Below are 22,925 nucleotides of genomic sequence, written 5' to 3' on the forward strand. Positions count from 1 at the left end.
GCTGAGGTTCGAGTCTCAACATCCCATATATCCCAGGAGCCAGCCAGCAGGGAGGAATTCCTGGGTGGAGAGCCAGGAGTAACCTCTGACCCCGAGACAAAACCAAACTTAAAAGACAGGGGCCTGCCCAGGCAGTCACAGCAGTCACAGTCACAGGGCAGAGCAGAAGCAGAGGCTTGCTATGCTCCTCCCACCACAAGCAGGCGCAGAGTAAAAGCCCCGCAGGTCCATTCCACCTTGCACCAGTGCGCCTGGGTCGGGTGCGAAGCAAGGATCTCTTTGTCCCCAAGGCCAGGACGACCTCTGGGGCCGTGGGCCCGGCGCCTGGAGCTTCTGCAGGAACCTAGAAGCAGCTGCCGCCATGAGCGGCTCCCTGCGGCCGAGCCCTACGCGCTGGCGGCGGGCGGCCACCCTGATGCTGGCCGCCGGGTGGCCAAGGCCCGGCCCGGCCACCGCGACGCCGCAGCCACCGCTGCCACCGCCCGCCGAAGGCTTCCGGCTGCTGCTGCTGCAACGCTCCCAGAACCAGGGCTTCATGCCCGGGGCGCACGTCTTCCCCGGGGGTGTCCTGGACGCCGCGGACAGCTCGGCCGACTGGTTGCGCCTCTTCGAGCCGCACCACAAGCCGCCCCGCTTCGGCCTGGGCGCTGCGCCCCCGCGCGTGGCCACCTTCCCCGGGTTGCAGTGGGAGCCGGGCCACGAACCCGCGGCCGGGGACCCGGCGGTGTTGCCGGATGACGTGGCCTTCCGTATCTGCGCCATCCGCGAGACCTTCGAGGAGGCCGGCGTGCTGCTGCTGCGGCCCCGCGGGCCCCTGGCTGGCTCTCCCGGGCCCGGCCGCTGCCTCGAGCCGCCGCCCGGCCTGGAAGCCTGGCGCGCCCGGGTGCGCAGCGACGCGCGCCTCTTCCTGCGCCTCTGCGCCGACCTCGACTGCACCCCCGATATCTGGGCACTGCACGACTGGGGTGGGTGGCTCACCCCGTTCCTACGCCCCGGGGGACGCCGCTTCGACACGGCCTTCTACCTGTGCTGCTTGCAAGATCCGCCTCCGGTGCAGCCTGATGCAGCCGAGGTGGTGAGCTGTCAGGTAAGGCGTCGTGGGGGACCATGATGCTGAGGTCCCGCAGGAACATCCTGGAGATCAGCCCCCCCCCCCCCAGAAGCTAGTTGCATCCTCTGGCTATCCAATAAGCAGGTGTCCCCTGCAGGCCCAAGAAGCAGGGGACACTTTGGCATTCAGGGGATACTTTCCCCCAGGCTTCAAGATCCCAGGGTCCCTATTTCTTGTGTGTGTGTCTTCCAACATGGTACTCCCAGCGGCTTGCAGCTTTGACAGTAGCTTCATTTCAAAGCACCCACCTTCCACCCTTGAGATTTTCTTTTTCTTTAACGTTTTGGCCCAAACCTGGTGGTACCTTGGTTCTTCTGGTATCTTGGTTCTGGGGATCACTTCTGACGGGGATTATATGGGGTGCAAGGGATCCAACCTTGGTCGACTGCATGCAGGGCAAGAAACCTCCCCTCTGTACTTGATCGACGACCCTGAAATGGGTCATCTATCCAGCTGAGTACATCTATACAGCTGAGTACCTGTTGCGCCAAAGCAAGCAAACAGGGAAAACTTTGTTGTGCTTGTTGTAGTCAGTGTTTGTTAGGTTGGATTCCACGGGTCCTGGTTTTCAGGTCTTCCAAATTATTTACTTGCTTCATCAGCTACTGGGAAAAGAATGTTCTCTCTCTTGAGTTCTGTCACATTTTACTTTATTAATTTGGAAAATAAAACAATAAATAAATAAATAAATAAATAAAACAGCTTTTGTAAGCTGTTGTCTACATATCTAGGATCCAACAGTTGAGCCCCCTGTAATAGCTCTGAAGACATCTATATCCTTGGCAATTGTGCTTATTCTGAAATCTAAGTTTTCTCTGGCTGATCCTATTTAGTTTTGAGTTTTGGGTCACACCCACAATGCGTGGGGGTTACTTGGAAATCTCTCCTGATTAACAATAGAGCAAACCACAGTGAAGAGAGTTAGTTCCTTTCTGTTTTGGGCCCACGCATCAGGAATCACTCCTGGTGGTGCTTAGGCCCCAGGTGGCCTTGTGCAAGGCAAGCTAGTTTCCTACCTGATGTATGGTGTTTTTTTGTTTTTTTGTTTTTTTCATTTTTTTCCATTTGTTATTTTATTTTTTTGTTTGGGGCCACATTCAGCAGTGCTCAGGGACTACACATTTCTTTTCATTTATTTTGTTTTGTTTCGGAGTCACACCTGGTAGTGCTCAGACTTACTCCTACCTCTGATCTCAGGGATGACTCATAGGGCTTCAAGGGGGGGGGCATGCATATATAGGATGGCATATAGAATGGCAGGGATTGAATTTGGGGGTCTTCTGCATGGACAGTAAGTGCCTTACCCACTGTACTATTGCTCCTGCCCTAGATCTTTTTTTACTTTGTATTGTATTGTTTATTTGTTTGCTTTGAGGCTACTTGGTGCTCCGGGAGTTCCCCAAGGAACCATGTGGTGCCAGGACTGATACTGGGTTTCAAACTATGGAGCTTTTTTGAACTCCCAGATGTGTTTTTTTTTTTTTTTTTTTTTTTAAGTTCTATTTAGGAGTCAGAGCGACAGAACAATGGTAGGGTGGTTGCCTACACACGGCCTACCTGGGACAGATCTGAGTTCGATCTTCGCCATCCTGTATAATACCCCCCCCCCCCAGCCTGTCAGGAGCAATTTCTGAGAGCAGAGCCATGAGTAACCTTTGAGTGCTGCTAGGTAACCGCCCCAAAAAAGTTTCATTCAGTTTTGTTTTTGTTTTCGTTTTTATTTCATGTATTTTATTTTTTCTTACTTGTGTTATTGAGTCAATTGGTTTTAGTGTCACTTCACCTAATTCCATCATTTTAGTAATTTTTTGTTATTGGCTAGTTTTTTGTTTTGTTTTGCTTATTTTGGGGCTGTATTTCCCGGTACTCAGGTTACTCTTAGCTCTGTGTACAGGATCACTGCTGGGGGTGCTTGTGGAACCAAGTTTGGTGCTGGGGATTTAATTCAGACTGGCCATGTGCAAGTCAAGTACTTTTACCCATTGTACTGTTTCTCTCTGGCCTCTGATTTTTCTTTTTAGTTATAAGAGATCATATTTTATTGTTTCTTTATAGGTCTTATGATATATTTGTGCCACACATGTACAGTAAGTGCTGTGTATATGAGCTATAGTTCCAACCTGTTGGTTTTTTTTGTTACAGATTGTCAATTGTGATTTAATGATCTTTGAGTGTTAGATTTTTTTGTTTGTTTGTTTTTTGGGCCACACCTGATGACACTCAGGGGTCACTCCTAGTTATGCATTCAGAAATTGCTCCTGACTTGGGGGATCATATGGGACACCAGGAGATCGAACCATCCTAGGCTAGTGCACGCAAGGCAGATGCCTTACGGCTTGCACCACTGCTCCAGCCCCAAGAGTTAGATTTTTAAAGGTGTTGAGCTTTTCTGCTGGGAAGTTGCCAATTACTATGATAATTTTTTTTTTTTTTTTTTTGGTTTTTGGGTTACACCCAGCAACGCTTAGGGGTTACTCCTTGCTCCACACTCAGAAATTGCTCCTGGCAGGCTCGGAGGACCATATGGGATGCCGGGATTCCAACCAATGACCTTCTGCATGAAAGGCAAATGCCTTACCTCCAGGCTATCTCTCCTACCCCTACTATGATCATTTTAAGATTTACTCAATTGGTTTGTAGTGTAGATCTATGGTAGCCTTTATACTAGAATTAAGTTTAAGTATCTCTCCACTAATGAATGATATGCATCAAGGTCTCACCACTATGGTTGAAAGGAATTTGGAACATCTCTGGCTCACTATGAGCCCAGGGATCCTTACTTAGCCTTAAAGTTCTGAGTTAATTGTTCTTTTTCCAGGAATCACAGTTTTCTTACTTTAAGTAGGATTCAAGGACACCTGGCTGCACATTTCTGGAGCTCTGCTATCTTCCAACTTCTCTCCGGGCCAGACCTTTCCAGACCCCTGACCACTGTCTCCTCAGTTCAGTGGGAAATCTGTGTATGGTTTCCTTCTCCCTCCAGGGTCTGCCTTCTGTGAATCACCTGTAGGTGGAAGATCTGGCAGTGGTCATATTCTTTTTTTTTTTTTTGAGGGGGGGGCACAACCAGTGATGCTCAGGGGTTATTTCTGGCTATGGGCTCAGAAATTGCTCCTGGCTTGGGGGACCATATGGGATGCCGAGAGATCAAACCGCCATCTGCCCTGGGTCAGCCATGTGCAAGGCAATCGCCCTACTGCTGTGCCATTGCTCTGGCCCCCAGTGGTCATATTCTTATCAGTTACAATGGTACATCTTTTAAGTACCAAAAAGTGATGAATTAATATTTTGACCACTTCTCTATTGTTTTCACATATTGGGGAAAGGTAATTCTAGAGCTCATGAGGGAAAAAGAGGTTCTGATGGTTATTAATATAGTCTAAGCTAGATATTCTCAAATGGAAGAAGTTGGTTGACTTCACCCCAGGTACCTTTGGCCATGTCTACACACACTAGAGTTACTTTCATGACCGAGGTTATTCTAGGTAGATCTGATGGTTGCTGCTTGGACTATAGTGCACAGCACAACCTCTAAGAGCAGAAACATGAGCCTAAAGTGTGCCAGGACCCAAAGTGTAGAGACAGAGTTAAAAACTATGAACCTTCTTCCTTCCTCTTCCCAGCTCCCCTCCCTCAGAATTTGAAGCCAGATTTTTTAGTAAAACCATCTGTATTTCACATCTGTGAAATGAGGGTATGTTGGGAGATGCTAAGGAGTAGAAATATTTTATGTATTCTTTTTTTTGTTTTGTTTTGTTGTTTTTTGTTTGTTTATTTTGGGGTCACACCTAGTGATGCTCAGGGGTTAGTCCTGGCTCTGTGATCAGAAATCACTCCTGGCAGGCTTGGGGGACCATATGGGATGCCGGGAATCGAACCTGTGTCTGTCCAGGGTTGGCCACATGCAAGGCGAACCACTGTGCTATTGTTCCACCCCCTAGTTTACGTATTCTAAGCAGTGCACTCATCGTAACCAGTCACCAATCTTTTCATTTGTGGTCTGGACTATTCTGAACATGTTGAATTAAGCAAATTGGTGTCTATCGCTTAATATTTCATCTTTTAAATTTTTTATTTATTTTCATTTTGGGGCCACTTCAGCATTGCTCAGGGGTTACTACTGACTCTATGTCAGGGATCATTCCTGGTAGGATTCAAGGCACTGTATGGGATTCCAGGAATCAAATTGAGATTGACCATGTGGAAGGCCAGTGTTTCTGGTATATAATCTCTTAACTTTGGGGGGGGGGGGCACAGCCTATGGTGTTCAAGGGATACACTCCTTGCTCCATGCTCAGAAATTATTGAGGGACCATGTGGAAAGCCAAGGATCAAATCCAGGTCAACCGCAGGCAAGGCAAACATTTTACCTGCTGTGCTTTCCCTCTGGTCCCTGGCCTCTTTCTTAACCTTTCATCTAAACACCAAACAAATAGAATTCAGAAAACAGAAAGGTTGGGAAATAGCGATTTAGTAGCCCTTTGAAGATGAGCTCAGTTTTTCAAGATACAACCTTTGTTCCTTTAGAATAATCTGAGTTATTGGTTAAAAGTAAATTGCTCATCTCCCCCCTCCCAAAGAGTGAAGTTAATTGGGTCTGCCAAGGAAGGTATGTGAATGATGTGCAGATTTTGAACATTTTATCATCCATGGTAGGAAAAATTTCAACCCCACTTGGGTCTGATGTGTGTTATCAGTTTCCTCTGGTGTCAATGGTTATTTAGTAAACAACAACAACAACAAAAAGCAGCTGGGTCTATTATAGGATATAGTATTATAGGATATAGTAGCCTTTATACTAGAATTAATCATAAGGATTTCTCTACTAATGAATGATATGCATTGTCAGTGTCAACTTGCTCAAGATGGGCCCATGCTGCTGGAGTTTATGGGGCTTTACAGGCAAGACTCTGACAAATATCACAGACTTATTTATTAGAGAAGCCCAGGGGCCTATGACAAACCCCTAGGCCAGGAGAGAGAGAAAGAGGGAGAGAGAACTGGGTTTGGGTAAGGTCAGATTGAGGGCCAGGTAAAGCAAAGGGCTATAGATGAAAGTTGCCAAAAGTCTGTCCAAAATCAGGGGGAAAGCCACAGTCAGGAATAGAAACAGTTCAATCCACTTGATCCTTCCCACTGTCTCTTCCAAATGCCCACAACACTCTTCCCGCTCTCCAGCTACCACTTCCAACTGCCACCAAATTTTGCTCAACTGTCTATTCCAAATGCAAACCAACTCTCTTGATCCTCCAATTACCAACAAACTCTCCAACTATCTCTTTCAACTGCCAACCCTGGGGAGGTAGACTCAGCAGCCAATCATGATTAGAGTCTTTTTTTTTTAAATTTATTTATTATTTTATTTTCCCCCAGACCTCTGTGATTAGAGTCTTATTTAAAGGGGCAAATCCCTTTTATGGCTTGCTGATACTAGACTGTAGTTCTAGAATACATTAAGATTCACCTCGTTCATTCTTTCTTTTTTCTTCTTTCTTTCTTTCTTTCTTTCTTTCTTTCTTTCTTTCTTTCTTTCTTTCTTTCTTTCTTTCTTTCTTTCTTTCTTTCTTTCTTTCTTTCTTTCTTTCTTTCTTTCTTTCTTTCTTTCTTTCTCCCTCCCTCCCTCCCTCCCTCCCTCCCTCCCTCCCTCTCTCTCTCTCTCTCTCTCCCTCCCTCCCTCCCTCCCTCCCTCCCTCCTTCCTTCCTTCCTTTCTTTCTTTCTTCTTTTTTTACCTTTTCCCTCCCACCCTCCCTCCCTCCCTCCCTTCCCTCTTTTTTGTTTGTTGGTTTTTTTTGTTTTTGTTTTGTTTTGTTTTGTTTGGTCACACCCGGCAGTGCTCAGAAGAAGCCCCTGGCAGGCTTTGGGAACCATATAGATTGCCTAAATCGAACCATGTCCGTTCAGGGTTGACCGTGTGCAAGCCAAACGCCCTACCCCTGTGCTATGTCTCCGGCCCCTCAAGGTTCATCTTGATGAAAGAAGAGCTGGTCCTAGCAGTGAGGATTTTGAAATTAAACAGGAAGTTTCTGGATGGTTGATTCCCTGAGTTCATTAGCTCCCTAGGATTGAAGCTGCCTGTTGGCTTTCCAGAAAGTTCCCTGATGCCCTACTTTACTTTGACTTGAATGGTATCATGCGTCACACATTGTGCTGCAGATGTTGCCACATGTCTCAGGGATTTTGCAAGTCATATTCACAAATTAATTTCACATTTTCATTTAGATCTTAGGTACGGAGCTAACGATTTCATAGTTTGCCTTGCCCAATGGAATAACCTTTCGGCATCCCTCTTTTCTTCCAGTGGTCGTCTCCATCAGAGGCAATTGAAAGTTTCACATCAAAAGAAATTTGGTTGGCACCTCCACAATTCTATGAAATGAAAAGACTTGAAAATTTTGCCTCTCTCTCTGATTTGCACACATTTTGTTTGTATCGTGAAATAGAAGGGACGGAAAGATGGTTTCCCATCAGATTAACAGCTGCGGATGGGATGCTCCAGATTTTACCAGGTAAATCAGTGACTCATCAATACTTTTGATAGAATTTCATTTCTTGTATGTCCTTACTGCCTAACAGATATGAGTTATAGACTGTATCTTACATATTAAGTTGGTATCAAATAAGCATTAAGGTCAAAGTCTCAAAATATCTATCATATTATAAATAAATAGGAATACTAAGTCATTTTATACTCATATAAGTATGTTTATGTACATTTTTAAGATTTTGACAAAGTTTGTTTTTTTGTTTGTTTGTTTTTTGCTTTTTTGGACCACATCCAGTGAAACTCAGGGGTTACTTCTGGCTATGTGCTCAGAAATTGCGCCTGGCTTGGGGGACCATATGGGACACTGGGGGAATGAAGCACAGTCCATCTTAGGTTAGTACATGCAAGGCAAATGCCCTACCAATTATACCACCGCTGCAGCCCCAAAGTTGTTATATATTATCTCTTTAATTTCAATTTATTTGGGGATGTCACGAATTGGTATTAGTCAGGATCAAACCCAGGACTCCTATATACCAGATATATATGCTTCACCCCATTGTGAATCTTCTTGACCACCTTTTTTTATGTTGGCTTGTTGTTGATTTTAGACCTTGCCAGCAGTATTCAGGGTTTTTTTGGGGGGGGAGGGGTACACTCAGTGGCACTCATGGGTTCCTCTTGGCTCTGTGCTCAAAAATTACTCCTGACAGGCTCAGGGGACCTCAAACTTGGGTTTATCCCTACCACTGTGCTATATCGCTCTGGTCCCAGTGTTCAGGTTTTACTCCTGCTTCTGTACTCAAGAATTACTCCTGATAGTGCTTGGGGGGGACCCTATGGGGTACCCTGTTCAGCTTTGTCCAAGGCAATATCCACCTTAGCCCCTCTTTTATGTATTCATTTTGTTGTGGTTTGGTTTGGTTTTTGAGCTATACCTGGCTGTGCCCAGGACATACTCATGGCTCTGCATAGAGAGATCACATCTGGCAGTGATTAGGGGACCATACGAGGTGCCAGGGATAGAATTTAGGCCAACTGTGTGCAAGGCAAGCTTGCTACCCACTGTACTATCTCCTCAGTCCCTTTGTTTTCTGGGACTACACCCAGCAGTGCTCAGGGGTTGCTCCCAGTGTGCTCATGGGACCATGTTGTTTTGGGGGCTCCTATATGCAAAGCATGCAAAACCTTTTCAGCTATCTCCCCAGCCCTACATTTTAATTTTGAATGATAAGAAACTAAATTATTGGGCTGGAGCGGTGGCACAAACAGTAGGGCATTTGCCTTGCATGTGCTAACCTAGGATGAACCGCCGTTCACACCGTTCAATGGTTCAATCCCTGGCATCCCATATGGTCCCCCAAGCCAGGAGTGATTTCTGAATAGATAGCCAGGAGTAACCCCTGAGCGTCACCAGGTGTGACCCAAAAACCAAAAAAAAAAAAAGGGCCCGGAGAGATAGCACAGCGGCGTTCACCTTGCAAGCAGCCGATCCAGGACCAAAGGTGGTTGGTTTGAATCCCGGTGTCCCATATGGTCCCCCGTGCCTGCCAGGAGCTATTTCTGAGCAGACAGCCAGGAGTAACCCCTGAGCACTGCCGGGTGTGGCCCAAAAACAAAAAAAAAAATAAAAAATAAAATAAAATAAAAATAAAGAAGAAAAAAGAAAAAGGAAAATAAGAAACTAAATTATTTACTTAAGTTAGGAAATTTGCAAGTAGATGATTGTTTTAAATAAACTCAGGATTAAGTTTTGTAGTATTTTCGAGTGGACTTTGTGGCCTGTATTCATGGTTTCCTACCTCAGTTATCAGATTATTGGCACTATTTGTTTTGAAAGGGTGCCAGAGTGCAAACCAAGGCCTCACACACTCAAGGCAAACACTCTCCCACTAAGCTACTCCTTGGTTCTCTAGCAATAGTATTTGTTACACAACCTGCAAAAGGACAGTTTAACATGTAAATGATAATTGTTGCCCCATTTGTTGGCTCCCCTTTACTCCTTTGTTGATTGTTTGAGTATCTGCAAAGAGCTCCCAGAATGAGAAATTGATTCCCATTCTCTTGTCCGCTTTTGGGGGGAGATCTTGGTAATATTTATCCACAGCAAATAATCCACACAGACAGGAGAGTTAAGGGATAAAAGATTGGACGAAGAAAGTCCTTTGTCAGTCTGCTGCTAGCTCCAAAACACACTTAGAGCCAGCCAGCCAACTCTGGCAAAAGACCCTCAACGATCCAGGACCAAAGGTGGTTGGTTTGAATCCCGGTGTCCCATATGGTCCCCCGTGCCTGCCAGGAGCTATTTCTGAGCAGACAGCCAGGAGTAACCCCTGAGCACCGCCGGGTGTGGCCCAAAAACCAAAAACCAAAAAAAAAAAAAAAAAAAAAAAAAAAAGAAGACCCTCAACACCTTGCTCCCAAACTATTTATTCAGCTCTCAACAGCGCCCCCACCTGGAAGGTCAAAGTGGGACAACAGTCAAAGAATAATCTTATGGAAATATTTTCATATACAACAATTATTTGTTTTATTTAACCTTAATATGACTAAGGCTGTCTACACTGAAGTGCCAAAAATATATGGACATCAATGTCATTATTAATGTGGGTTGAAATAGAATCATGAGCTAAAATAGGAGCTAAAATTCATCATGAAAACAAGCCACTCATAAATATTTACATACCCAAAGAATATTCTTTTGGGCCCGGAGAAATAGCACAGCGGTTTTTGCCTTGCAAGCAGCTGATCCAGGACCAAAGGTGGTTGGTTTGAATCCCGGTGTCCCATATGGTCCCCGTGCCTGCCAGGAGCTATTTCTGAGCAGACAGCCAGGAGTAACCCCTGAGCACCGCCGGGTGTGGCCCAAAAACAAAAACAAAAACAAAAGAATATTCTTTTTGTTTGTTTTTCTGGTTTTTTTTTTTTTTTTGGGGGGGGAGGGTGTCATACCCCGCAGCGCTCAGGCATTTCTCCTGGCTCTATGCTCAGAAATAGCTCCTGGCCGGCGCGGGGGACCATATAGGATGCAGGGATTTGAACCATCGTCCTTCTACATGGAAGGCAAACGCCTTACCTCCATGCTATCTCTCCAGCCCCCACAGAATATTCTTTTTATTTTCTTTTGGTGGTGCTGGAAGCAAACCCAGGGCTTAAAATGCAAACATCCTGGCTCCCAAAAGAAATTCTTAACTGAGGGTAGGATCTATGGGAGAGGGGAGAGATATTAACACAAGAAACAAATTGAGATAAGCTCATAAAGTTAGGGTTCTTTAACCCTAAACTTTAACCATAAAGTTAAGGTTCTCAGTCCAAAACTCATGAAACCGATGGAAAAAATTGTTGATTTTAGAAGTCATTAATATGTTGAAATATTTTATACAATGATACTTTATAAAATTGGAATCTTATTTTTCAGGGGATGAGCTGTACCTAGAAGATTCAAAATTTATAGACAGTCAAATGTCCACTGAAAAGAAGATTGAAGATCTCATGAAGGAAGGAAAAATGTTTCATCGTATGATCTTATATGATAGCCACCTTTATATTATTCATGTAACTGTTCCAGCCAAATCTAAACATCTATACCCTAAGAACTCTGGAGTAAATAAAAGCCTTTTGTAGAGCAATGGCTTTGATCAGATGAATCCTACAGTCAGCTTCATAGTGGTTAAACCTTAGCACTGAAGGGACTTTGTGTCTCCAATCTTGTGAATTTCAAGTGTTTGGCGTTCCTGGACTTATTTCATTCTGAGTGTTTCATAGGTATAAAGTATTAATGATCTTGTTATCAAAATGAGATAAATGTTTCACAATCGATCCTGCTTTGTATTGCTATTACGTCAGAAGTTTAAATAGGATGTTCTACTACTACCCTTGTCTTTTAATTACATCAGTAATTAAAAAGTACTGACATCAGTACTTTTCTTGGCGTGCTTAGGAAATTGAACGATGAATTCATTATTATCCTGGTTGGAATTAATTTAAGGGTGTCTGATTTGATTGGAACAACTTTCATTTTTGTTGTTGTTTTTGTTTGTTTTATTTTGGGGCCTTACCTGGCAATGTTCGGGTTACTTCTCGCTCTGCACTCAGGACTCAAATCCTGGTGGTACTCGGGGATCAGATGGGGTACCAGGGATCAAAACCAGGAAGGTTGTGTACAAGGCAAACACCTTACCTGCTGTAATATCTTTCTGTCACCCAATGTAATCATTTGTGTCTTTAGTTTGATGACTACAAAAATTACAAATTTTTGATTTTTTGTTATTATTCAGGGTTTATTCCTGCTTCTATAATCAGGTATCACTCCTGGTGGTGTTCAGGGGATCCATATGGGATGCTAGAGATTGAACCCAGATTGGCCACATGCAAGGCAAGTAAGTGCCTTACCTGCTGTATCCTCTCTGGTCCCCTAAAGATAAATTTTAAATCAAGTGCCATTCATTACTAAATCAACCAAATTACAATGGCTTTGGGCAGTATTTTTTTAAATAGGGAACTATAATAAAAACTATACTTTTTTTAAATCAACAAAAATAATATTGTTTGTTTTGTATTTTAGGCCACAACCAGACAATGCTTAGGATCTACTCTCAACATGTTGGTGGGGGAATCACTCCTGTCTATGCTTAGCTGGGGATTGAACTCAGGCCTGCCATATACAAGGCATGAACACCAGTTGTTGAACTATGCCCTGGCCCAACTGTTAATTATTTTGACTTTGGTGTATTAATGAATACGGAGTAGATAGAGAGCTGTTGATCGTTTAATGGTGTTTAAATGCTTTAAACATGAATGAAAATGTTTTTATTTTTAAGTGGAATAATGGTAACTGATTATGGATGAGAAATTGTTTATATCTTGGATACATCATATCTTTTAAAATATGTGCAAAATATTTTTCACAAAATATTTTTATTTTCCTACCTATAAAATTGAGTTTATTGATAAAGTTTTGTGTTTTATTCAATCTTGAGTAGAGAAATGCTTCTTGGTCTGTGGTTCTCATCCCTGAGTCACTTTTCCCCCTCAGGTAACATTTAACCTATTTTTGAAAATTATCTTGTTTGTCAAAAATGAGAATGAAATGTTACTACCATCTACAGGGGAGATGCCAGGGATGCAGTCACTCCCCAGACATGGGACAGTCACCCACAACAATCTACGTTTGAGAAACTTTGATATAAAACTTTCAGTAAATATTCTGAATATTAATATTCCATTTGGTTTCTGAATCTGTATCTGTTCTCCTTACTGACTTATATTTTGACATAATATTTTTATTTTTCACAAAGAAAATGCTATACTTGGTATATATATAAAATGGAATATATGACTTTAAGAACAGATGAACTCATGCAGATTGGATGAAATCCAGATGAGATCCCTGAATGGATCTGGAGAGTGTCACGTTGAATGAAATTAGTCAGAAGAAGGACAGGCATAGAATTAAGTCTCTCCTATGAAGGATATAGAAAACATGATAGGAGAATAACAAATGCCCAAAGATAACGGAAGCAGACTGGTTTTCAGTAGGAAATTCAGTGACGCTGGGACAATGGAGGAGAGAAACAGACATTTTGTGGCAGGTGTGGTGATGAATGTTTTTTGAATAAAACCCCACTCTTACAATTTTGTAAATCATGGTGCCTGAAATAAATAAATTAAAAATAACAATCAATATGCAAATAGGCATGGTGGCTCAGAGCAGTAAGGCATCTGCCTTGCCGGTGCTAGCCTAGGAGGACCATGGTTCGATCCCCCAGCGTCCCATATGGTCCCCCCCCCCAAGCCAGGAGTGATTTCTGAGCACATAGCCAGGAGTAACCCCTGAGTGTCACCAGGTGTGGCCGAAAAACCTAAAGCCAAAAAAACAAAACAAAACAAAACAAAAACTTAAATTTCTAGGGCTGGAGAGATAGCATAATAGTAGGGTGTTTGCCTTGCATGTTGCTGACCCAGGACAGACATGGGTTCGATTCCCAGTATCCCATTTGGTCCCCAGAACCTACCAGGAGCAATTTCTAAGTGCAGAGCCACGAGTAACCCCTGAATACTGCTGGGTGTGCCCCACCCCCCAAAAATCCCCAAAACTTAAGTTTCTATATGCAAATTATGAACTAGAAGAGAAATTCTTTTTTGCTTTTATTTTGGGGCCATACCCAGAGGTGTTAGGGGTTACTCCTGACTTTGCACTTAGGAGTTACTCCCAATTGTGCCTGGTTCTGCTGTGTGCAAGGCAAACCGCCTACCTATAGTACTATTCCTCAGGCCCCAGGGGAAAAAATGCAAAAGTTTATATCTATTAGCTGTATAGACAGCAATTAAAAGTACTTGCTTTGCATGTGACCAACTATAGTTCAACTCCTGGCACCATAACCAGGGGTGACCCCTGAGCACCAAAGGGTATGGCTAAATGATTTAGAATTGTGTCCAAAGCATCAAGTACATAGAAGTAAAAAAAAGAATGTGGAAGATTTATATTTCAAAAACAAAGTTTTTTTTTTTTTTTTGGTTTTTTTGGGCCACACCCGTTTGACGCTCAGGGGTTACTCCTGGCTATGTGCTCAGAAATCGCCCCTGGCTTGGGGGGACCATATGGGACGCCGGGGGATCGAAGCGCGGTCCGTTCCTTGGTAGCGCTTACAAGGCAGACACCTTATCTCCAGCGCCACCTTCCCGGCCCCAAAGTTTTTTAAAGTTAATTTAAAAAGTTAAAATTTTGGGGGCTGGCGAGGTGGCGCTAGAGGTAAGGTGTCTGCCTTGCAAGCACTAGCCAAGGAAGGACCATGGTTTGATCCTCCAGTGTCCCATATGGTCCCCCCAAGCCAGGGGCAATTTCTGAGCGCTTAGCCAGGAGTAACCCCTGAGCATTAAAAGGTGTGGCCTGAAAAACCAAAAAAAAAAAAAAAGTTAAAATTTTTTAAAAAATTAAAAAGAATTTAAATTTAAAAAAGTTAAAAAAAATTAAAGTTAATTTAAAAAGAAAGAGAAAGGCTGTAGAGATAGTACAGGGTTAAAGCACTTGCCTTGTGTGCCCCTGACCTCAGTTCAGGTCCTAGGACCACATAAATGGTCCTCTAAGCACTGCCAGGTGTGGCCTTCCCAATCTCTCTACATTAATAACTTATTGGGTCATGTATGGGCCACACCTGTGGTGCTCAGGAATCACACTCAGGAATTTCTACATTTTACACTCAGGAATAACTTCTGTGGCAGGCTCAGATGACCACCAGGGATCAAATCTAAATCAGCCTTGTGCAGGGCAAACTCCCTACCCACTATCCTATCACTCCAGGACCCTATAAATAAAAATTTAAAAGAAACAAAATAGAAGAGGACAGAAGAAAATAGGAAAAGATTCTATTTTCAAGAGTTGGAAGAATTAATATAATTAAAATGATCATACTACCCAAAGCATTATACAAATTCAAAACAATCACTATCAAAAGAGACAGAGAGTTTGCCTTGCACAGCCAACCTGGATTTGATCCTAGGCATCCCATATGGTCCCTTGAGCTTGCCAGGAGTAATTTCTGAGTGCAGATCTAGGAGTAACCCCTAAGCACCACTGCGTGTGGCCCCCAAACAAAACAAACAAAACGGGGCCGGAGAGATAGCCCAGCGGCATTTGCCTTGCAGGCAGCCGACCCAGAACCTAAGGTGGTTGGTTCGAATCCCGGCGTCCCATATGGTCCCCTGTGCCTGCCAGGAGCTATTTCTGAGCAGATAGCTAGGAGTAACCCTGAGCACTGCCGGGTGTGGCCCAAAAAACAAAAACTAACAAAAATTCCATTGACAATCCTCAAGGACTTTGAACAAATGATGCTTAAAATTGTTTGGTTTTGTTTGGGGGCCACACCTGGCAGTGCTCAGGGGTTGCTCCTGACTCTGTGCTCAGGGGTCATTCCTGGCAGTGCTTAGGGGAGCATATGGGATGCCAGGGATTGAACCCAGGGCAACTGAGTGCTATGCTATACAAGAGGAAAATCTGGAAGACTACAGCCACAGAGTATGCTACTGCCCCACAGTCATCCTGCAGCATGCAAGACAAACACCCTACTCTTTGTGTTACCACTCTTGGCCCCATGATGTTTAAATGTGTACAGAACCATAAAACTCAATAAAATAGCCAAAGCATTGCTGAGAATAGAAAAAGGCATTCCATCCTCTGTACTGTAATGCCCAGGACTGAACCAGGATCACCTGTGTGCAAGAGAAGTATCTTAATCCCTCTTGAGCTCCCTCCACATTTTTCTCTCCCTCAGCAGGGCTAGGATTGAACTCTGACCTCATACACAAGTAAACAGTGGAGCTTTCTCTCCAGTCCCACTTTTTAAAAATGGAAAAATTGCAGACAAGAGAATTGATTACTCCAAGCTACGTTTTTTTGTTTGTTTTGGTGTTTGTTTTTGAGCCACATCTGGCAGTGCTCAGGAGTTACTCCTAGTTCTACACTTAGAAATCTGCTTTTTGGTCAGAAATCACTCCTGGCAGGCTTGGGGAAACATGGGATGCTGGGGATCAAACCTGGGTCTGTACTGGGTTGGCCATGTGCAAGGCAAACACCCTACTACTGTGCTATCACTCTGGTCCAAGCTAAGATCATTTGAATTACATCTTGGGGAAGAGGGAAAAAGGTAGTTGGAGAAATACAGTACAGTAGGTAAGGTGCTTGCTTTGCATGTACCCAACTGAGTTTGAGTTCTGACACCCCATATGATTCCAAAATCTTTAAGGAGTGATCCTTGAGCACAAAGACCTAAGCATCTTTATGTGTGATCCTAAAACTAAAAAAAATAAAGATCAAAAATGAAAAGAAGAAATGTTCTGATGGCCCCCCTTTTTTAAGTGAAGCAAGGTAGCTTTTATTAAATGAAACATGCTTAGAAAGATTTGAGGGCAGTAAAAGAGGGGACTAGGTATTTAAGAGAAAACACAGGTCTTTGTAAGAGTGCAAATAAGCAAAAATCAGAGACAAGCAAGTGTGTGTCTTTTTTTTTTTTTTTTTTCCGTTTTTGGGCCACACCCAGCATTGCTCAGGGGTTACTCCTAGCTGTCTGCTCAGAAATAGCTCCTGGCAGGCACAGGGGACCATATGGGACACCGGGATTTGAACCAACCACCTTTGGTCCTGGATCGGCTGCTTGCAAGGCAAACACTGCTGTGCTATCTCTCCGGCAAGTGTGTGTCTTTAGGAGAGAATGTGGGCTTGTGAAGTTCAAGCCTCCTTTCACTTATTTTTAAGTTATTTCAGTGCCAAAGAGATAGGGTAGGGCATTTGCTTTGCACATGGCTGAGCAGGGTGCTATCCCCAGGATCCCATGTGGTCCCCCAAATCTGCCAGGAGTGATTTCAGACCAAAGAGCAAGAAGTAACTCCTGAACACCGCTGGGTGTGGTCCAAAAAAACAAACAAAAAGTTACTCCAGTTCTGTGCTGAAGATTTAGTACAGGAATTAACTGCCCTACGTGCAGCCAAACCTGGGTTTGATCCCTGGCATTGCACGGTACCTTGAACACTGCCAGGGGAGACCTAGCATGTGAACTAAAAGAAAAAAAAAAAGTGTGTTAATCTGCAAAGTTTAGATGTTCCTTTGCATCCTCTTCTCACTACCCAATACTCTGCTCCACCACTCCTGATGCCTAATGTGGCCTGTTTCTCTTTTCTTCTGGGGGCTACCCGAGAAAGATCACCTGAAGGGTGATTGGGATGGGAAACAAAAAGTATAAGAACAGAGCATTCCCCATGCAGATGCTTTGCAGAACCAGAAGGCCATCACTGTGCTGAAAGACTAAAGACCTCACAATAATGCCAGGCACTGCAAGGCCCAAGACCCGGGGCAGTTTCCAAAGGGGGGTTGCCTTGCCCTGACTAATTTTCCTGAATTTCTGGAATAAACTTTCTGCTTTCTTGGCAATCTTTTACTTTATTTTTTAAACACTTGTCTCCGATTGCTTTTAGCATCTATCCAAATAAATAAAATTAGTCCATAGATTATAGTGTCATATTTTAGTACTAGGATTTAATTGCCTTATAAATTTGCATTGGTAGGCCCAGCATGTACAGCAGAGAGGACCACTTGTTTTGAATGCAGCTGACCCAGGCTTGAACTCTGGCACCACATGTTCTGGAGTGATCCCTGATTACCACCAAATGTGGCCACAAAATCTAAATAGTAAAACAGCAACTGGAATAATTTTATCTTTTCACATAATCAAGTAAAGAAAATCTCTTTACCTAGGAGTAGATGGAGGAACTAAACTTATTACAGGAGCAGAAACGTGACCTCCTTTGGCCAGGTGGTTCCTGGGACCCCAAAGCAGTGAGCCCTCCCTGTGGCAATCTTTTCACTACACCCCAAATTGATGTTACCACTCTGTGAGTCTGTTTGGGAAACCTTGTATTGTAGCCTGGGATCTAACTTGGGAAAATGGAGTCCCCCCCACCTTGCCCCCACACAGTAGTAGGAAGAAGCTGTATGTGACTTCTCTGGGCTTGGGGACTTCCATTTAAATCAGATGTGATCACTGGCATCTCTTGGAACTTCAAATGAGTGGCCCTGCCAGGTGTCTCCTCTGTGGTGGTCGGGAACCTTTTTAGCCCAATTCAGATCAGGTGGATATCTATCCAGCAGCTGGAGCAGTTCTGGCCTGTGTTTTCCTCTTTAGCAGCAGTTAGTACAGATGTGCTCTCCAGCAATCCTGTCTGGAACTTTAAGCAGATTTGAACTTGGGAAAGCAAACTTTATTTATTCATTTATTCACTCATTCATTCATTGTGTGAGGGATCAAACCCGGGTCCCTGAAACACTCAAGACAAGTACACTACTACTGAGCAATATCCCTGGCTCCCAACTTACTTTTTTTTTTTTTTAATAATTTTATTGTGACCAATGTGAATGACTAGTCTTTCACATTATATTTAAGATACATAGTGACAATGAATCAGGGCCATTCCCACCACCAGTGTTGTCCTCCCTCCACCCCTGTTCCCAGGATGCATCTGATACCTTCCCTCCCCCCCCCCCCCATTGTCCCCTGGACTGCTAGTGTAACAGGTCCACTGTGTTTGTGGCTTGTTGTAGATTTGGGGGTCTTGATTCTGTTGTCGTTGACTTTGGGTTTAGTGTTTAGGTCTGATTATTTTTATTTCCACTCAAATTTCAAGAGATTGCCAAACTTACTTTTTGAATGATGTGTATGTGAGCATTGTTTTCTGACTATATCTCCTTATCACTTATGTCTGTGCTCTCTTTAAACTGATAAATCTTGGGCCCGGCGAGATAGCACAGCGGCATTTGCCTTGCAAGCAGCCGATCCAGGACCACAGGTGGTTGGTTCGAATCCCGGTGTCCCATATGGTCCCCGGTGCCTGCCAGGAGCTATTTCTGAGCAGACAGCCAGGAGTAACCCCTGAGCACCGCTGGGTGTGGCCCAAAAACCAAAAAAAACAAAAACTAAAACAAACTGATAAATCTTTTTTTTTTTTTTTAATTTTTTTGGAGAGCCAGACCTGATGACGCTCAGGGGTTACTCCTGGCTATGTGATCAGAAATTGCTCCTGGCTTGAGGAAACCATATGGGATGCTGGGGGGATCGAACCGCAGTCCATCCTAGGTTAGCGCATGCAAGGCAAACGCCCTACCCCTTGCGCCACCGCTCTGGCCCCATAAACTGATAAATCTTTCATTATCTTGCTGATTCTCTTACTAGCAAATGAACACACTGTGATATATGAGAAACATTTTCACAGTTTAAATATTAAAACACTCATCTGTAAGTCCACCTACAACCACAGGGGTTCTTTTGTTTAGTTTGTGTTCATGGACCACACCCTGCAGTGCTCAGGCGTACTCCTGGCAGGCTCAGGGGACCCTATGGGCTGTTGGAGATGGAATCCAGGTAGGCTGCATGCAAGACAGATGCCCTATTCACTGAACCACCTCTCTGGCCCCACACACTTTTACGTTAAAAAAATGATTTGGGGACCAGAACAAGCGACCACGTGACAAACAGCCTCGCCCTTCTCCGCCCACCAGAGCCCCCACCCCCGCCTTGCCCTGTCCCCGCGCCCTAGCCCCACTCCTCATATCACCACGCCCCCTCCGCGAGCCCTAGACACGCCCCTCGGCCCACCAAGCCCCGCCCACGCGACTTGGCCCCGCCCCTAAGTTGCCCGCTCAGTCCCCACTTTCTTGTCCCGCCCCCTAGGATTGGCCATCCTCGTGCTCTAGCCCCGCCCCTCAGTATACCACGCCCCTTCCCTGCATCCTAGCCCCGCCCTATCCCTCGGTTCGCCACGCCCAGTGCCCCCCCACGAACCCTAGACCGGCCCCCTCTGCCTCATCCCCACTCTTGGCCCCCAGGATTACAATCTCCGCTCCCTAGGATTGGCCACGCCCCGTGCACGCCACCTTAACCCTCCCTCTCGGCCAATCAGATACCTGCCCTCGTGCCTTAGCCCTGCCCCCTCTGTTCGCCACGCTCTCGGTCCGCCTTGCCCTTACCTCACGCTTGGCCCCGCCCCCAGGTTTACAATCCCGCTCTCTAGGATTGGCCACGCCCCGTTCACGTGTTCTTAACCCTCCCTCTCGGCCAATCAGGTACCGTCCTCGCACCCTAGCAACGCCCCCTATATCTGCCACGCCCATAGACTAGCCACGCCCCCGACGCTGAGCGCTCTCTCAGACCAGCGTCCTGCTCGCTGAGGGCGGTTGCGCTGGCCGTTGCCTCTCCCTTCACGTGGCTCCTGACTGGCGACCTCGACGGAGCGAGGAGTCAGATCTGAGGCCGAAACGAAGTGTGGGCTGCCCCATGGTGCGCGGCGGCTGGACTGGCAGGGCCCGGGCCCCCCAAGCCGGGCCCCCGGAAGCCCTCGGCCCTGCGTGGGTGAGGCGAAGGGAGCCTCCCGGAGGCCGGCCCTGGAACACAGCCGCTGCTCCCACGCCCACAGCGTGGCCCACCAGGAGCGAGCGGGAGCCCGCATCGGGGCAAGGCCTGGAGGTCGCGGGTCCCAGGGGGGCGACGAGTCCGCCGGCCCTCTGGGGAGGAGCCGGTCCCGGGAAGATGCTCGACTTGCTGGTGCTGAAGGTGAGCCACCCCACACCCCACCCGCCCCAAGGGGGAACCCCGCCTCGGGCCGCTGATCTGGCATCCCGGCTAGATCCCGAGCCCCCCACCCCATACTGCAGATGTATTTCAGAGTCTTGTTGGAGTAAAAAGTAGTTTTCTTTTCAGAATTCAGACTTTTTTTTGGGGGGGGTTCACACCTGGCAGTGCTCAGGGGTTACTCCTGGCTCTGCACTCTCAGAAATCACCCCTGGCAGGTTTGGGGGGGACCCTATGGGATGCTGGGATTCGAACCACCATCCATCTGCATTGCAAGGCAAACACCCTACTTCCATGCTAGCTCTCCGGCTCCCAGAATTCAGACTCAACTAGGTGTTTCTTAACCTTAGGAGGGACGATCTGTAATTCCTTCCCCCACACATTCAGTATTTCTGGGTACCAGGATGCACACACACACACACACACACACACATACACACACGGGTTCCTATACCACACATACACACACACACACACACACACACACGTTCCTACACCAGCACTTTGCCTGCAGACTGTCTCTTGGACCCTCCCTGGCTTGTTGAGCAGGGCTCTTTCTCCCACATTGCATGCTGAGGGGTGCAGACCCCTTAGGTGTCTGTGACCAACTACATACAGCAGTCCTGGGAGGGCAGTGATCCGTCCTTAAGTGCTGGGGATGGAGTGCCAGACTGGTTGGTGCATGCAGGGCATGTATGTGTGAACTCCATCCTTTGAGCTATTTCCCTGGCGTAAGTCCTTTATATATATTTTTTAATTAAAAATACATATATATGTATTTTTTAATTAAAATTTGTTTGGGGGCCACACCAGGCGATGCTCAGGGTTGTTACTCCTGGCTCTATACTCAGGAATTACTCCTGGCGGTTCTCTGGGGACCATAAGGGATGCTGAGGATCGAATCCAGGTCACCCATATTCAAAGCAAGCACTCTACCCTCTGTACCGTTGCTTTGTCCCCAAATTCTATCAGTTTAATGATGTGAAATATTCTCTTAGGTGGGGCCAAAATGACGGCACAGTAGGGAGGGTGTTTGCCTTGCATGTGAAAAACCCAGGTTTGATCCTCGGCATCTGGTATGGTCCCTTGAGCCTACCAGGAATGACCCCTGAGTACTGCTGGATGTGACCCCAAAACAAACAAAAGTTCTCTTAGGTATAGAAGTCTGTTTTCACTTGAATAAATTTATTCAGTTTTGAGTAGTAGAGTTAAGGAAGAAAACAGACCAGAATTTTATTACAGGTGTCTTTTTGTTTGTTTTTGTTTTTTTTTTTAAATAAGAACAAAATGGTGCTGCAAGCGATGTCAGGATGGCTGGTGTGTACAATACGGTCTGCTGTCTCTGGTGTCAGAAATCACTCCTGAAAGTGCTGAGGGGACCACAGGGGATGCTGGTGATCAAACACAGTCATCCATGTATATTTTTTTTTAAAAAAAAGGAGATGTCCTAGGAACTTCCTAGGAAGTCCTAGGAACTGTGATGCCCTGGGGATGTTCTAGAGAACCTGAGTTGGATTCCAAGCATCACTGAATTATAAGAACCTAGGATGTGGCCGGAGAGATAGTATGGAAGTAAGGTGTTTGCCATGCATGCAGAAGGACGGTGGTTCAAATCCCGGCATCCCATATGGTCCCCTGAGCCTGCCAGGAGCAATTTCTGAGCATTGAGCCAGGAGTAACCTCTGAGCGCTGCTAGATGTGACCCAAAAACAAAAACAAAACAGAGAAAAAGAACCTAGGATGCCTTAAAAACAATTTTCTAAGGGCATGGGAGATAGCTCAGGTGATAAACCACCTGCCAAACATATGAGACTCATAGTTCAGTGAGACGCTCAGTATCAATAACTCTTCCCCTGGACTTTGCACCCCAGGTGAATCCCTGCTGATCCCTAGACTAGCCCCCTCATTCACAGCAGCAGCAACAAGGTATAGCACCTATGAAAACTTGTTTTTAACTCTATTCAACTTGATATTTTTCAGAGAAGCAGTTACAGAAATAACAAATTACATAAAAGCCCTACATCCAGACTCAACAGTTGTTAGCATTTGGTCACATTTTCAAATTTCTCTTTCTATAAACACTTATATGTATGCATATACATATATAATTATTTACTTTTGACTAGCGATTACTGTTCAAAGTATATAAAGAAATCTTGAAATTAAACAGTAAGAATATCCAAGATAATTAAAAAATGGACAGATTTGAATAGACAT

The 22,925-nt window shown here is 45.2% G+C and overlaps 2 protein-coding genes across 2 annotated transcripts in view; both read left to right on the top strand.

The window, feature by feature from the left end:
• Nucleotides 1–202: 202 nt before the first annotated feature.
• Nucleotides 203–11,547, top strand: NUDT19 (nudix hydrolase 19). Its single transcript, XM_049786323.1, has 3 exons — nucleotides 203–1,087; nucleotides 7,411–7,618; nucleotides 11,015–11,547. The coding sequence occupies exons 1-3, from the start codon at nucleotides 362–364 to the stop codon at nucleotides 11,218–11,220; spliced, it is 1,140 nt and encodes a 379-aa protein (XP_049642280.1). The 5' UTR covers nucleotides 203–361; the 3' UTR covers nucleotides 11,221–11,547.
• A 9,119-nt stretch (nucleotides 11,548–20,666) lies between these two features.
• Nucleotides 20,667–22,925, top strand: part of TDRD12 (tudor domain containing 12) — an 84,580-nt gene continuing 82,321 nt past the window's right edge. Inside the window, 1 exon segment of the mRNA XM_049787445.1 lies at nucleotides 20,667–20,690. Coding sequence (XP_049643402.1) covers nucleotides 20,667–20,690 — 24 coding nt within the window.

This window comes from Suncus etruscus, chromosome 14 (assembly GCF_024139225.1).
Source record: "Suncus etruscus isolate mSunEtr1 chromosome 14, mSunEtr1.pri.cur, whole genome shotgun sequence".
Classification (NCBI taxonomy): domain Eukaryota; kingdom Metazoa; phylum Chordata; class Mammalia; order Eulipotyphla; family Soricidae; genus Suncus; species Suncus etruscus.

Bases quoted from the DNA above. Each gene is read 5' to 3' on its own strand.
- NUDT19 (XM_049786323.1), top strand. From the start codon at position 362: ATGAGCGGCTCCCTGCGGCCGAGCCCTACGCGCTGGCGGCGGGCGGCC. The intron at 1,088-7,410 runs GTAAGGCGTCGT...CTTTTCTTCCAG, and splicing joins CCGAGGTGGTGAGCTGTCAG to TGGTCGTCTCCATCAGAGGC. The intron at 7,619-11,014 runs GTAAATCAGTGA...CTTATTTTTCAG, and splicing joins GATGCTCCAGATTTTACCAG to GGGATGAGCTGTACCTAGAA.